The sequence below is a fragment of the Pelodiscus sinensis genome, chromosome 9 (assembly GCF_049634645.1).
Source record: "Pelodiscus sinensis isolate JC-2024 chromosome 9, ASM4963464v1, whole genome shotgun sequence".
NCBI lineage: Eukaryota > Metazoa > Chordata > Testudines > Trionychidae > Pelodiscus > Pelodiscus sinensis.
The window spans coordinates 43,683,539-43,700,680 of record NC_134719.1 but is presented as its reverse complement, the minus strand read 5'-3'; the positions used below and the strand labels follow the sequence as shown (position 1 = coordinate 43,700,680).

General features: G+C 45.0%; 1 protein-coding gene across 2 annotated transcripts in view; it reads right to left on the bottom strand.

Moving 5' to 3' along the window:
- The window catches only part of EEIG2 (EEIG family member 2), a 48,180-nt gene that overhangs the window by 21,158 nt on the left and 9,880 nt on the right, over positions 1-17,142 (bottom strand). For both annotated transcript variants that reach the window (XM_075936647.1, XM_075936648.1), the window contains exons 2-5: positions 12,356-12,476; positions 10,629-10,658; positions 9,939-10,055; positions 7,520-7,566 (exon numbers count right to left, since the gene is read on the bottom strand). In XM_075936647.1, coding sequence (XP_075792762.1) covers positions 7,520-7,566; positions 9,939-10,055; positions 10,629-10,658; positions 12,356-12,476 — 315 coding nt within the window. The remainder of the gene's footprint in view (positions 1-7,519; positions 7,567-9,938; positions 10,056-10,628; positions 10,659-12,355; positions 12,477-17,142) is intronic.

Below are 17,142 nucleotides of genomic sequence, written 5' to 3'. Positions count from 1 at the left end.
GGGTGGTCGCAGTACCGGCCCCGACATCAGACACCGACGCAGCGTCTCGAAGGCCTGCACCCCTGGGGTCGTCCATACCACCCTCTGGGGCTGCTTTTTCTTTGTTAGTTCAGTTAAGGGGGCCGCCAAGGAGGCAAAATGCGGTATGAACCGCCTATAGTACCCCGCCAGCCCCAGGAACTGGCGGATTTGCTTTTTTGTATTGGGGCGGGGGTATTCCCGGATGGCCTTTACCTTGTCTAACTGCGGTTTTAATCGTCTGTTCCCCACGGTATGCCCGAGGTACGACACCTCCCTCTTTCCGAATTGGCACTTCTTTGGGTTCGCGGTGAGCCCTGCCCGCTGGAGTGTCTGTAGGACGTCTGCTAGCTGCCGGAGGTGGTCTTCCCAAGAGTTGCTGTAAATGATGATGTCATCGATGTATGCGGTTGCGTAGCCCCGGTGGGCTTCTAAGATCTCGTCCATCAGCCGCTGGAAGGTGGCGGCCGCTCCGTGCAACCCAAAGGGCATAGTGACAAAGTGGAACAGTCCAAACGGCGTGGCGAAGACGGTTTTTTCTTTGGCTGTCGGTGTCAAGGGAATCTGCCAGTACCCTTTTGTGAGATCAATCGTCGACAAGTACTTCGCCTGCCCGAGTTGCTCCAAAAGTTCGTCGACCCTGGGCATGGGGTACGCGTCGAACTTGGAGATCGCGTTAACTTTGTGAAAGTCGATGCAGAAGCGCGTGGTCCCATCCTTTTTCGGGACCAGCACGATCGGGCTCCGCCATTCGCTCCGCGACTTCTCCACGACGCCCCACCGTATCATGTCCTGTAGCTCCCGCCGCACGGTGTCCCACATCTTCCGGGGTATGGGCCGCACCGTGTCCCTCACCTTCTGCCCGGGGACCGTGCATATCTCATGGCTCATGAGGGTCGTTCTTCCGGGCCTATTTGTCAGGCCGGCGGCTGCTTGCCGGAGCACTTCCTGCAATTGTTCCTGTTGGTCACAGCTTAAGTCCCCCCCCACGGAACTGGCGGCCCAGGTGATCTCCTCCTCTCCCCATGGCCCGAACTCGATCTCCGTAGCCTCCATCGCGGGGGGGTCCCGGGGCACCCACCGTTTCAGCATATTAACGTGGTATACTTGACTCTTCTGCCGCTTGCCCCCTACTAGCACCTCATAGTCCACCTCCCCGATCTTCCGCACCACTCGGTACGGGCCCTGCCACTTGGCAAGGAGTTTGGATTCCCCTGCCGGTAACAGTACTAACACCGGGTCCCCCGGGTTAAGGGTTCTCGTCCGCGTCCCTGCATTATAATGCCGGGCTTGGGTCTCCTGCGCCTTTCGCAGGTTGTCCTGGGCCCATCGCCCCACTGCCTGCATCCGGTTTCGTAGCTTAACGACGTACTGCACGGCCCCCAACGCCGTCATGGTTTGGGCTTCCCACCCTTCTCTTACCAGATCCAGTAGCCCGCGAGGACGTCGTCCGTATAGAAGCTCGAACGGTGAATACCCCGTTGAAGACTGAGGGACCTCGCGGACCGCGAAGAGCAGTGGGGGCAATAGCTGGTCCCAGGCGTGCGGCTCGTCCTGGGCTAGCTTCCTCAACATCGCCTTCAAGGTCTGGTTGAAGCGTTCGATGAGCCCATCTGTCTGGGGGTGGTACGCCGCCGTGCGGATCTTCTTGATCTGCAACCACTCGCACAACTCCGTCATTAACCGCGACACCAAGTTTGGGCCCTGGTCAGTTAGGATTTCTTTCGGGAGCCCGACCCGGGCGAACAGTTTTACCAGCTCATCCGCTATCGCGGCGGCATTAGTCTTGCGCAACGGTATGGCCTCCGGGTACCGCGTTGCATAATCAGCTATCACCAAGATATATTGGTGTCCCCTCCGGGTGCGCTCGAGGGGACCCACCAAGTCCATGCCCACCCGTTCAAACGGTTCCGACACTAGAGGCATAGGAACGAGCGCCGCTCTGGGCACATTCGCCCCCGCGCTACGTTGGCACTGCGGGCAGGACCGGCAAAAGTTTTTAACTTCCTGGTAGAGACCGGGCCAGTAAAAACGTTGCAGCACTCGTTGTTGGGTCTTCTCTACGCCCAGGTGGCCGGCCCAAGGGTTGTTGTGCACCAACTCCATCACCCGCCACCTATAGACCCGGGGCACCACCAACTGCGTTTCTCCCCCTTAGGGCCCTTCCCGGCCCGTGACGCAGTACAGTCAGTCCCCCCGTACCTCGAAGTAGGGGCCTCGTCCGGGTCCCTGGCCCGTTCTCTCTTCGCCCTCAACACTCGTCTGCGCGTTCTCCCACGCGTGTCGCAGGGTGGGGTCCTCTCTTTGCAAGGCCAGAAAATCGCCTGCGTCTACCTCCAGGGCCGCTGTCGGTTCCAGCGCCCCCCCCCCCAGCACCCCCGGTTTGTCGGGGTGGCCTGGTCTCGTCCCTGCCCTGTGCCGCCCAGGCTTCTCGCACCTTTCCTCTGCTGCTGGGTGCCTGCTCCCGCAAGAGTTGCCTGAACCGGGGCCAGTCTCGGCCCAAGAGTACCGGGTAGGGTAGTCGTGGAGCTATGGCCACCCGGAGCGAGCCGCCCCACTGCCCATCGTGCAGGGTCACTCGGGCCGTCTGGTATGGCCGGGCATCCCCATGCACGCACTTAATCCAGACTCGGGGTTGCAGGCGCGGCCTTCCCCCGACGGCATCCTCCCTGACCAATGTTTGCCCGCACCCCGAGTCCAACACCGCCTCCACCACCGTCCCGTTCAGGCGCACTTGCCTTGTGATCCGGGCCCGGCTTACCTCAGGCCGCGTACCCCTCCTCTGGGCGGACTGTCCATAAGTGCAGTCCATAAGGGGGCAATCTCGTCGAAAATGGCCCTCCTGTCCGCATTGGAAACACGCCGTTCGTGATGGTGGGGCACTCCTACCGTCCTGATTCTTCTCTTCATTGCTGCAGTTCTCCTTCTTCTCTGGGTTGTGCCATACGGGGGCCAGCTGCTGTTCTGGGGTCCGTCCCGGGGGGTTCGTTGGGCCCGGCTCCCCGCGATCCCATCCTTCCTTCTCCCGAGGGGTAGGGCCCCCCCCGCCCCACCGGGCTAGTCCCTTTGCCATGGCCTTCCCCCCCTTCTGCGGCTAAAAAGTGTTCCATTAGAGTCACTGCTTCCTTCATGGTTCCCGGCAGGTGGCGCTGCACCCACCGCTGGCCGTCTGTCGGTAGCACCTGCAGGTATTGCTCTAGTACCACCAGCTCGGCCACCTGGGTCGCGGTCTTAGTGGTGGGCTCCAGCCAGCGCATCCCCATCTCTCTGACCCACTGGGCAACTGCCCTAGGGCGCTCTCCGGCCACGTATTTGGCGGGTCGGAACCTCTGCCGGTAGGTCTCTGGCGAAATGCCGAGTTGGTCTAGTATGGCCTCTTTCACTTTATAGTAGCACAAAGAGTCCCGGTCCGACAGGCCCCTATAGGCCAGCTGTGCTGGGCCTGATAGGTAAGGGGCTAGGATCGTCGCCCAGTGTTCTTGGGGCCAATGCGCCGCTGCCGCCACCCGCTCGAACGTCACCAGAAACGCCTCAGCATCGTCCTCTGGCCCTAGCTTGGCTAATCTAATGGGGAGGCTAATCTCACCGTCCCGTCGTCGTCCCCATCGGCCGTGGGTCCCATCGTGTTCGCGCCGCCCCTCAGTTCCCGTACCAACTGCCGTTGTTGCTCCCAGAACTTGGACGTCAACTGCTGCAACGCCTCAGTTTGCTGCTTTTGCAGCTGCTGTTGGCTGTCCACCAACCACTCCACCACTTTATCCGCCTCCATGGTTGCTATCCCCTCTTCTTGTAAGAAGCAAGGGAAGGCAAGATAGAGAGAAAAAAAAGAAAAAAAAAACGGCCCCACCGGGTGGGGACGAGTCTCACTTAGCGGGCCCTTTGTCACGGTACCTGACCGTCTGCCCACGTTCTCCACCACATATCCCGGGTCGCCCCCGTTGGCGACTGATGCATTTGCCCCTATACGCACGGGGCGGAGTGGGGGTCCGGGCCCACCCTCTCTCCGGACCCCAACCCAGGGCCCTAACGCTGAGCGTATCACGCTCTGCGGAAGCAGACGGGGTATGTTCCCCCAAACTCGCCTGCTCACGGGTTCCACAGCCCGCCCTGGGCCCAAGACACTCCACCCCTCCCCCTTTACGGGTCGGGTTCGGCACCTCCTGTACCTTCCTGCCGCGCCGCGCCGCACCCTCGGCGTGCGCTTCCTTCGCCCCTCCTGTCTGCCCGCGTTCCTCCGCCGTGCGCGGGTTGTTCCCCCTCCAGTCTCCTCCGGTCGCTCCGGGCCCCCTCCCCATGTCTTCCCCGGTCTCCCTTTTATGCCCCGTTTCCGAGGCGCCCTCCTCACTGCCACGCCCCAGCGCGGCCGTGCCGTCAGCGGCCGCCCCCGGCGCGCTCGTTACGTAGGCGCCCTCCTCAGGCATCTGTCCGTGCCGCGGCGTAATGCCGGGCGGTTGCGCGCTCAGCGCGGCTGAGTCCGCCGCGCCGCTTTTATGCTCCCCCACCCCGTCCGCCGCTAGCGGGGGGTGACGGGGTTGCCTCACCCCGTCACACCTACCCTTTGTTTCCTGTCTTTTAACCAGTTCTCAATCCATGAAAGGACCTTCCCTCTTATCCCATGGCAATGTAATTTACACAAGAGCCTTTGGTGAGGGACCTTGTCAGAGGCTTTCTGGAAATCTAAGTATACTATATCTACTGGATCCCCCTTGTCCGCATGTTTGTTAACCCCTTCAAAGAACTGCAATAGATTAGTAAGACATGATTTCCCTTTACAGAAACCATGTTGACTTTTGTCCAACAAATTATGTTCTTCTATGTGCCTGACAATTTTATTCTTTACTATTGTTTCGACTAATTTGCCCGGTACTGAAGTTAAACTTACCGGGCTGTAATTGGCAGGATCGCCTCTAGAGCCCTTTTTAAATATTGGTGTCACGTTAGCTACCTTCCAGTCATTAGGTATGGAAGCCAATTTAAAGGATAGGTTACAAACCACAGATAAGTCTCTCTCTTTCCTCATTAATTATAAGGTATGCAACATAGCCTGGCAAATAGCGGCTGAGCCAAACTGGCCACCTAAGATTTCAGTTCAGAGAGGAGGGGATTTATAAATAATCTTAGTATCTAGTTCACCTATTTTAAAGTTACAAATGTGTAAATGACATCCAAATGCCTTATCAGTTCAGTTACCTTCTTTTTTTAATTGAGGTCAGTGTATATTTTTGTATTGGGTATTGAAAGAAAGTATTCGACAGCCAACCATTAGGGGAAGTAAGGAAATATACTTCTTGATATGGACTTTGAAAGATTAATGTTTCTCCTGCTTATCCCGAAATAGCAGCTCTTTATTTTGGACAATAACTAAATTGGCTCCAGAGTCATAATTTTAAACATGTAACTATTTGATTTGAAGTTACTCCCACCTTTTTACAACAAATATTCTGAGAGAGGTGATATGTAATCAAACATTACTGTGCCAAAACCTAGGATTGCCAGGTGTCCGGTTATGAACCGGACAGTCCGGTATTTTCTAATTAGGTAAGTTTTATTATTATTATTAGGAGTATCAGTATGAAGTTGCAAACTGCCTGTCTGGTATACATGCTCACGCTGATGAGCTTGTCTACCAGCCAGGCAATGCAACTACGCGAGGCGGGGCGGGGTCAGGCCAGGAGGGAATCCCCAGGGCCAGACTCGCTCATGCTTCGCCAGGACTGTGCGCAGGATGGGCAACGCCCTGGGATCTGCGTGCGCCCGAGTCAGTCCCACTCCCCACTGGCCGATTCTCTCCCTCTGCTCCCCTCCCCCCACCAGTCCCTCTCCCCCCGACTCCCTCCCAGCCACTCCTGCTTCCCGCCAGCCGCTCTCGTCCCCTCCCCCCACCTCTCCCGGCCAGCCCCGCTTCTCATCAGTGAGTCCCCATCCGACCTCCCCCGGCCAGCTGACCAGCCCTGCTTCCCACCAGCCGGTTCTCCCCCGCACCTCCTCCCCATCTCCCCCGTCCAACCCCGCTGCTCCTGACCAGCCTCGCTTCCCGCTGGCCAGTCGCTCCCGATCGCTCCCAGCCAGTTCCACTGCCCCCGACCCTCCTCCCTGATCAGCCCCACTTCCCACCAGCTGGTCACCCCCATCTAAGATCAAGTGTGTCCAGTATTTTTTTGAAGCCACCTGGTAATCCTACCAAAACCATGTTCAAATATACAGTAAAAGTCATATTTAGAACCTTGCATTTACATACAGGATGTAATTTCATTTGAACTACAACCTGGATTGAATAAAAACCTCAGTACAAATGAAGTTCACATTACTTGAATGATTTAAACATAAGCCTGACAGATCTGGTGGAATAAGACAAAAGTGTTAGAAAACCTTGTCAAATTTAAAAAAGTTATTGGGAACTAGAATTGAAGACAGCGTTTTTAGTCTCTTAAAAATGACAAGCTATGTACATCTTTACAATCCAGAAAAGCAGGTTAGATACTGTATTGTACTGTTCTGGTAATGCTGTATATCTTACAATGATGCATCTAATATTTAAAGTATTTTTTTAATGTTAATCAAAGCTGTCTCGAGAAAGCACATTTAAAAAATAATAATTAAAAAAAAACCAAACCTTCAGAGTTCTTCAAATGATTTATGGTGGCAATGCTACCTAATGTTTCCATTTCTACTGATCAGGTTAAATAAATTGTTTACCAAATTTTAGCTTTCTGGAAATGGGAAAATTCCTAGTTGTACTGTTACTGTCTGGCCACCCGCCAAGCTTGCAAGACTTGGAATAAAAATGAAAGAAGGCAATATTTATCTTACTCACAACTACATTTTTCCCCTAAAGTGAAGCACGTGATTTTCTGCTATGTGGTTAGCTGCAGAAGTAAACACACAATGAAGCAGAACTATTATATTGCCTTAGCTACAAATCAAACTCCATAAGGACACACAGTGCTTTATACAAAGTTATGTATTTTCCTCACTACGACCTCCCTTTCCAAAGAAAGCATAAGTCTCAATTTTTCCTGTCTTACACAATGTCCTTGCTTACAAAGCTTTTTTGTACCAAATCAGACCACAAATTTTTGAATTCTAAAGAGACCATTTATAATCCTATTTGTTTTAGTTACTGAAAGTAGTAGTAATAAGTTTTCTAAACACTGACTTCAATACAGTTCCTCTCCATCAAGCAAGTTTACTATGGCTTTGTGCAGGGAACAGTATTAGCCCCAAGTATTTTCTTAAATTTCTATAGCATTACAAATTTAAAAACTGATATAATATTCAAGTAGACAACATGAAGTATTTCAAAGCAGACAAAACTGACACCAATCTACCAATTTTATAAGAAGTTAGTCAGCATTCAACTATTTCAATTTTTCATGTTTCTTTACATTCCAAGTGACAATATTAAAGATTTATACTTCTGTGTTCATGCACAACTTTAAACAAGAGTTGAGCCACTAAATTACCATTGCAATTCCAGGTCCTAGAGTGTTCATAAACTTACGTTTTAAAACATGGGTCTCCGGACATTAGCTGCATGCTGATCAATACCTACAAATCAAGAAAAACAAAAAACACATTTTTTTTAAAAAAGAAGATACCATTAGTCAGCAAAGGAATTGGTTTGTGATGCTGTATGGTGTCAATAAGTTATATAAACTACCAACCTTGTATTTGAATTGAAAATAAAATTCTATTGTGTGTTTAGTTTATGCACTCACAATGGCCACATGCTTCTGTAAAGAAAACTGTGTCCAAAAATACTAGTACAGAAGAGTTAAACTGCAATAATCCTTACATATCAGTCTTTTAAACAAAGCAAAAACTACAAATTAGTGTTTGAAATCAGTTACATTATCTCATTTCTACCTAAAGATTCTATACAAAGGGACATAAGACAATGCAAGAAAAATAAGTATCAACAGTAAGGGTGAAATCAAGAAAGGAGGACTGTATGAGTCCATCTAAACTACATCCTTGTTTCGATAAAGGGATGTAAATTAGATGTATCAAAATTGTAAATGAAGCCTGGATTTTAATTTCCCGTGCCTCATTTACATTATGGCAGCAGCGGCTTTTTTTCCGAAAAGCTGTTTTTTGGGGAAAAAAAAAAAAAAAAAAAACCCACAACCCACAAAACCCGCAGTCAAGACAGGGATTGTTCGACAGAAATGCCCCATTTCGAAAGATCCTGTAACCCTCAAAAAATGAGTTTTACAGGATCTTTCGAAACGGGCATTTCTGTCGAACAATCCCCATTTTGACCGCGCCCCCCCCCCCCCAAGCAGCTTTAAAATAAAAAAGCCGTGGCTGCCATTACGTAAATGAAGTGCGAGAATTCAAATCCCAGCTTAATTTACAATTTCAATACGTCTAATTTACATCCCTTTATCGAAAAAGGGATGTAGTTTAGATGTAACCTAAGAGAACTTATCTATCCCCCAGATCAGTAGTTCTCAAACTTTTGTACAGCCGGTCCCCAACTTACGAACGAGTTACGTACCAAACACTAGGTCGTAACTCGATCTGTTCGTCTTAAGTCGGATTACATTCACTTACATACGGCCGTGCTGTGCGTAAGTGCGGATTTCGTTCATAACTTGGATTCCGGCTGCATAGGAGGTTGGTCATAAATATGAACGGTCGTAAGTTGATGCGTTTAAGTCTGAGGACTTAAAAATTAAAAGCTTTTTTTGAATTTTAAACACTACTATAAATGCTGTAGGTGAAGTGGGTCTTGGGATGGAGGCTGACAACTCACTCCGCCATGTAATAACTTTGTGTGATGCCCCCGAGGGGTCATGACCCCCAGTTTGAGAACCCCTGAACTAGACCAGAAATGCGGATGTACAAGGAATTCCATGTGCACATACACCAGCAACAAAACACATTCTTCCATCCACATTCATCATTTATGAAGAGGTGCTTATTAAATGGCAAGAGACAAAAACTTCATATCATTGGGAAAGTCACAGGTGAAGGCAAACAATCTCAAACGTCAATAATCATGATGAATCAAGATTTATTTGACCAAAAGGTCAACACCAGTAGAGTTTTCATGAACATTTTCTGGAATAAAGTCCCATGTTTTGGAGAAGCCTAGGTCTGTCTTAAACAAGGAGAAACTGAACACCTAAACTGTATAGTTACCTGTGTGACTGATCTATCCCAGTGCCCCCCAAAAAGCACAGTTCAATCAGATTACATAAATCTGTCCTAAATTCTATTTGTCCAAATGGATTGCATCAGAAAAAAATGGTTGTTCTAGATCTGTCTCCGGGGTTTGAGATTTCAAATATTTCCACAAATTGTTTGGCTCTGGTTGAATGAGTAGAAAGGCATTTCCATCTCCTATCACAATACATGGTGGAATGTTAAAACCAGCTCATTCATTACAGAATTAGGCAAGCTAATTAAAGAAAACTACACTAAAAATAACTAACACAGTTACACCAACGTATAACTGTTAGTGGTAGTTATATAAACGATGTCTATGCTGGATTCTTTCATTGTCTTCTTACATTGAATTTACATTGCAATGCCCAATTCCTATTGGAATAGGAAACTAAAATTAATGTAATACCTAAAAATGGTTCTTCTATGTAGCTGTCTAATCAGAATTCCAAAACTGGCACAAATAATCCACCAATTTGTTACTTGTATGGATGTCACTTGGTTCTCAAAAATAAGGTTAAGATTTTCATTGCATTATATTACTTACAAGTCCATTCTTCCTCTAGTAAGAGTGATTACTGACAGAGGATATTCACTGAGAGCAAATATATTTTAAACTTTGTTGAATGTTTGGATGTAATGTTTGCGGTTTTCAGCGCCACAACATATTATTTCTTGTTTTTCCCTTACTCAGTTAACAGAAACACATTTTTACCTCAAAAAGTATGATGGAAAAAAATATGAATTACTTTGAGAATGGAATTATCCTGTCTGGTATTTTTGGTATCATAACCTTCCAATAAATAGCGACGAGTGGTATTTCCCGATCCAGCAAACTCTGCAAGGTTTAGGTCTGCAAAGCCCAGCTATTAAGAGAGAATGAGTTAGAAATCACATTATAATCTAAAGACATTTGCTGGATGCACAATAATTAGTATTCGTTATTAACCTTTAATCACATTTGAATGAGAATGACTGCTTCATGCAGAAGGGATGACCAAAGGAAGTTACAGTTGAAAAGAAAAACAGATCTACAAAGCCTTGTAAATACTATTAGAACTGATGCCATTTAATATGATTAAGTGTCAAATGCTGCTCAACTGTACTCTTTTAGTTTCAGCTTTCACCTAAAAAAGCCCTAGGAAGGCTTTCTAAATATTTAAAATCTCATACACACACAAAAATACAGAAGTACAGTCTTCCATCATTCTTGAGGGGGAGGGAAAAAGCAAACTACAGGAAAGGTGGAGTAAAGATTACTAAACAAAATAAATATGTCCAAGCTATCTCTCAAATATCAGTATGTCTACAAAACAGATAAGATGGAAGATCATTTTGGTATCAAGATTATAGATATTCTAGCCTACTATACTAAAATATATAAAGCATATAGCAAAGCAAGACGGAAGTGTCAGTTTATATAATAGATGTCCATTTACCTTTGCATATGCCTTTCCACCTTTTAATTCCTGCAAAAACAAACACATACTACTTACTAAACAAGTCCTAAACATTTAAAATGTTGCCTTTTTGAAGGAACCCACAAGATATCTGAACACAGTTTTGCCATAATATTAGTTATGTCAAACATCTATCCCTGAATATTGAGGAACATGCTAGTAATTAAATAAAAATGCTAAAGTCCTCCAATATATTTTCTAACTCATGCAGTTGAAAGGCTTCATCCCTGCTGCCTTCACAAAAGTTCTCTCAGGAGAAAGAGAGTGTTGTTCAGTGCTACACAGCACCAGTTTCTTTCTGCTGCTAGGGTAAGGAGTGCAGGAGGTACACCTCTGGAGACTAGCAAAATTAAGACAGTACATGGAATGAGTTCAGGGCCTCTAATGGTGTAGCTACACAACAACTGGGAATGAGTTTATCGGCTTTCAAATAGACAGACTTGAGCGGGCATTCTGAAAATAGCTGTGTGGACCTTCTGAAAGAGACGCAGGCTAACCACCCAAGCTCAAATCCATCTGAGCCATGAGACTTGAGATCAAGAAACTAGTCTAAAACTTTAGTGGAGCCACAATGTCCACACAGCTATTTTTAGTGCAGTACCTTGAGCCCTGCTAATACAAGTTTGTCTACTCTGGCTGGACGAGTTCCCAGGTCCAGTGTAAACATGCCCTAAGCTTGTTGCTTCTTGCGCTGAACTCCTATGCACGCATCAGTCACTGACCAGGAAGAGTTGGGCTTTTCCCAGAAAGAAAGTGAAGCCAGCCATTACTGGATCAAAGAACAAGTAGTTTAAATATATTTACGCTACTCATCCTTAAGTTCTTGTGTTGAAGTGAAGACATTAATGCTTCCTTATTCTTATCTTTTCAAAAGCCTCTGAAGTCCCCTAGCAATACAGAAAAATCTGTTTGTGGCAGAGTAGAGAGATGCGGTCCCCTTGTTACAATTAACAGAGGACCAACTGGACATATTCAATCTGCAGGCTCTTAAAAATTTCTACTATACTTAGTACCTTAATATAATTGAAGGAAGTTTTTATAATGTGAGAGGTTTATCCTTCTGAAACAATACTGAAATTGCATGCGCACTGACCTATCTTGGTTGTGTTTCAACATAAATTATGAAAAGAAAGTTTCCTTGTTTGATACTCTAATAAATTTGTTAGTCTTTAAAGTGCCACTGGACTCCTTGTTTTTCCTGAAACAGACTAACACGGCTACCTCTGAAAACACCGTACATCTATAAAGAACTATGATTTTTCCTTTTGAAATCATACAATGCTTTCTGCTTCATATATTAACACCATACTTGAAAAAGCATTAATCAAAGTAGCAACATACTTATGCTGCTCAATTTGTCAGCCAGAAAAATCACTTAACGAGATTCCTCAGGATGTGGCACACTGGAGATGGTTCTTAGGTCACAACTAATTTTGAAATTAATCATAGCTGGCAATTCTGCCATTTAGCTAGCATAAGTGATGTTCATTGTTACAGCTCCCCTCAAATTACAATGTGTGAATTAGAGTTAAATAAGCAATGGTCACATGACAAAATTATATTTAATAATGAGTATTATAACTACAGTCAATTAATTTTATTATGTCTGCTAGAACTATAAAGATACAGAGAACAGTAGCAAATAAAAAAAAACCTACTCTGGAAGATAAAACTATGAACTAGATGAGGAAAAATGCTGTTTTTACCTTCCGTACAGATACTCTGCAGATGCAAGGATCCAGAATCCCAGTAGTGACACTGGCACTCATTTTACACATAAATAAAAACTTCTTCTTCCAATGAACAGAATTTGCCTGCACCACCTCCCTGCAAAAAGGGACAGGAAGGGAACAGAGAGCAATTATAACAAACATTTAAAAATTACATATGCAATTAAGATCACAAGAGACAACTGGACAAATAGGAGTAAACATTCATGTTCTGCCACTTCTGCCCAATCACTTATCAAACTTTGCTGAACTGTCTGTATGTAACTAAAAATTAAACAACTTCTTTTTTTTCCATTTAAAAAAAAATAGTCCAACCATGTTCAGTATTTCCTGTACATAGTACAGCTCTTGTGATAGGCATAATGCAACATGTTGGATGGAAAAAAATTGACAACCAGGTTCATTGTCATAGAAAGGAGAATCTGTATCTCAGCTATGCAAAGATATACAGACTTGACACAAAGAAGAAAGATGACTGGACTAGTTACTGTTAGGTGAGAAGTAAAATGAGGAGTACAGGATCTTTTGAATCCCCCCTCCCCCCGCTAAAAAGCCTTTCCGGGATATTTAAATCCCGGCTTCATTTGCAATATCGATGTGCCTAATTTGCATCCCTTTATCGAAAAAGGGATGTAGTTTAGACAGTCTTACAGTCTCATAAAAATGACATAATGACACTACTCTGTCCAGCCTAACAGCCAGCTCTTGCTTCTTAAAATTCTGGATCTTCAAATTCTGTTTCTCAGCAGACTAATGAGCAAAAACAGACACAGTTTGGAGAGGATTATTTTTGTTCTGTGCTTATGTGGTAGCAGACTTGGGGCAAGCACTGCAGAGTTAGTTAAGACATTGCCTAAAGATAGAGACATAAGACACAGGAAAGGACTGAAGCAGCACAGCAAAGAACATTGGATTGACTGGAAAGAAAAAGGGAAGTTTTATTCAGCACACACAGCTTCCTTCTGTCGCAGAAAATCTGTCACGGCTTCTGGGTGTAAAAAAGACCCTATCTGGGAATATTTTGAAAAAATCTGTTTTCTGGGTAAAAAGAAAAATGTAGCAAGTGTAAGAAGTGCAAGAAGTTGATGCAGGGCCTACCTGCAAGAATGAAACATCAGAAGGAAAACTGCTTATTGGAAGAGAATGTGTTTGAAGCTATGATGTTGGATATTGCTAGATATTTATTTTATCTTAGCTAATCTTTATGTTCTATTTAATTAGTTAACTAGGTGTAGAATCTATCACCCAAGTATACAGTATAGAAAACTGCAGAAAGAGAAATAAAGAGTTGCCATTTGCCACTAACATTTTTTTATTTTATATTCCATAATACATGCCTTTTATTTTGGAACATCATTGTCACAGACCATAATGGTGATGCAATAAGCACTGTTTCCTGTAAGTTGTGGGGGCAGCACAGCTTCACAGGTGATTAATCAGCCCCACCCTGTCAGTCAGTTCTCTGTAGGAGCCTTGAGCCTCTGACCAGGTGGGGCTGATTAATCAACTGTGAAGTTGTGCTGCCATAAGTATATTCCCCATTTTACTTTAGCATAACTCAGCTTTCCCAAAGAAACTCCATCCTACACTTGTTTTCAGTGGGGCTTACTTCAAAAATAAAAGCATTGTAAGCACAATCAGTCTTAGCTTTTTTGAGACATTGGAATCAGATCTGCATCAAAAAGACAGCAGGAGTGGGGAAGATAGGAGTTAGTTGTAGAAGTTTTAAGGACGCCATTAGGGTTGCCAGGTGTCCGGTTTTCTACCAGACAGTCCAGTATTTGCGCCCAGCCACCTCCCCAACCCAGCAAGCAGAGGCTCCCAGCGCCAATCATGGCCTGCCTCCCAGCTGGGAGCCTTTGGTTGCCTGCAGAAGCCAGGCCGGGGAAGTGGCTCTCAGCCACTCCCCCCGCCCCCGCCCAGCTTCTACTAGCAACTAGAGGGAGTGCCAGCCAGTGGTTGCACCTCCCCTCCCCCCGCTAGCTCTGCTTCCCGCCCCCCTTCCTCTGCCCCCCCTCCTGCCATCCAGCCCCCCCAGCTCTGCTTCCTGCCCCCCCTTCCACCCAGCCAGCCCCGCGGCCCCCAATACCACCACCCCCCGCCAGCCTGCCTCCTGCCCAGCCCCGCTCCCCTCCCAGCTGATCCCTCCCCCCCCGCCCACACTCAAGTGTGTCTGGTTTTTTTTGGGGGGGGGGGGAGGGGGTCTACCTGGTATCCCTAGACGCCATACACTTAGTTTTCTGAGGACTTCTCTGTTAGAGTTAATAAACTCCTTTTTTTTCAAATTGTAAGGACAGACATCAGCTGAAAACTCTGGAAACAGTTGCAACTGCAAATGTGAAACATTTATTTAACACTTAAGATTTAGTTTAATAAAATCTAATTATTATTGTGTTTGCATGCGTGAGTTAGTTCTTACCATTCCTAACGTACTGCTGCTATACAGCTTTTTTAAGTGTTCAGCCAACTAGGTTGAACCTCTCTAGTCCTGAATCATCCGTGGTCTAGCATGATTTTAGTTAGCTGCATGTCCACTTATAATGGGTGTGGCCAAGTTTCCTGCAGTCCCATAAAGTTTGTTTACAGCCACCCGTCCTGGTTCTCATGGTTCTGTGCTACCATTTATCTCTAATTTATCCCTAAATGTCTTCTAAGTGCCCAGTAAGCAGTGTGAGTGTTGGTAATGTTGCTAGACAACATTGACCTCCTGTGGTCTGACAAATTCCCTGGTTCAGCACTGGTTAGGTTCTGAGGGTGCCAGACTAGAAGATTCAACATGTACTATATACAGTTTCCTAAATTAATAAAAATCAAATTATCTTAAAAAATGACAAAGTATACCCCCTTAGATGTTGGACTGAGCAGTAAATTAATGTATTTCAGTGATCAGATTTGCACCATAGAAGATATTAGCCAAAGTCATCACTCAGAACAACCTGCTCAGAAAATTGGCTAGTTCAATTGGGAGTGCAAGCCGCAGATGCTTACATCATCAGTCCTTGTCCTTTACTATTCAACAGCAGAGTACTGTGCCCTTGTCAGGTGTTGCTGGTCCCACATGTGGCTAGTGAACATAGAGCTTAACAAAGTTATATGTATTATTACTGGAAATTTATGGGCACCTCATTTGCCATGGCTTAGCAACATAGCACTGTCACGTATTCATCATGAAAAGTCCTCTGTCACATTGGTTGCCAAGATCTGGGAGAATAGCAATCTGCTGTTGTGTGCAGACTTCTTCTCCCAGCTACTGGGCTAAATTATAAATATTTTCACTTTAAAAAAAGATCTACAGGTCCAAGCTCGAAGGTACATACAAATGTTTAATTTATCTGGCACATAAATACCTTGCAACACTGGCTATAACAGTACCTGTTCTCATTTTCAAGTGACATGGTAAATAAAAATTGGGAAGCAGCAACTCCCATAAATGTAAACAAACTTGTTTGCCTTAGCCAAGAAAAAGAAGAAGAACAAGTAGAAGAACTGAGTGGACTTGTAGGCTCTAAAGTTTTACATTTTTTTTGCAGACCTTGACTTAAACAAAAACTAATTTTACATTTGTAAGTTGCACTTTCACGATAAAGAGATTGCACTACAGCACTTATATTAGATGACGTGAAAAATACTCTTATCTTTTTACAATTCAAATTGTGAACACTGTATATTGTGTGTTCTCGGTCATAATCAATATATTTGAAAATGTGGAAAATGCACATATGTATCATTAAGTTGATGATTTTACAAAGTTTAAAGACTATACAAAAACGTGGATTCCCATCAGATGGGGTTTCCAAAAAGCACCATGTATTTCTGTCAGATGAATAGTTACATCTATGCATTTACAAAGAACCACTAATATTCCATTTCATTCCAATAACAAGGTAATTGAAACAACAAAAAACATATCCTAGCACCATGGTGTCCACCACACTAGCCATTAACCACATGTGGCTATTTGGCTACTGCTTCAGAACTGATTGGACATCACAGACCTAGCATATATAGCTAAAAAAACCAATTTGACTTGAATGGTACTTAGTCCAAGGGTTCCACACAAAAATTTTAGTTATACTGAGCACCCAAAAGAAAATTTGTATAGCTCATGTTTTGATATTTGTGATTTTTCCAGCAGACAAGTTATCAGTATACAAACAAACACGTGACTAAACTATTTAAACTCAAACTTTTAAGAATCATATTGTAATTTCTGAGATTTCCTATTTCGTATGCAAAGCTTCCCCCACAATTTTGATTGGTTACCATAGATATAAACTCAGATGACTACTTGGCAACTATAATGGTGATGATAATGGACACAACAGTGAAAGCCTTCCGTTATGAGTCAGTTTCCTGTGAAACTCATTCCAGGAGTTGTAGTGCTTGACAAATCAAACATTTCTGTAACTAATGTTACAAAGTTAAAGGATGAACACTAGCACTAGGAATAAGCTAAGAATAATGCAAATTAACAAATCAGTATAAAACTTTGCACCAGTTTATTTGCAAATTAGCAAGGCATAAATTATGATTCCTTCCTGTATGTAAAACTATAGTATACTAGGTGATTTGCTTTAAAAAGGACACACAGGTTGTAGTAATTCTCAAATGTAGGACTAACTGTAAATAGAACACTGGCCTAGAGAAGAGCTGTATGTCTGATGCAGAGCAGGAATATTTTTTCATTGTTGAGTTTTGGGCTTCTGCAGAAGACAGACCTTTCATCAGCTGAATGAAAGCCACTTAGGTCAACACAAGGTGAC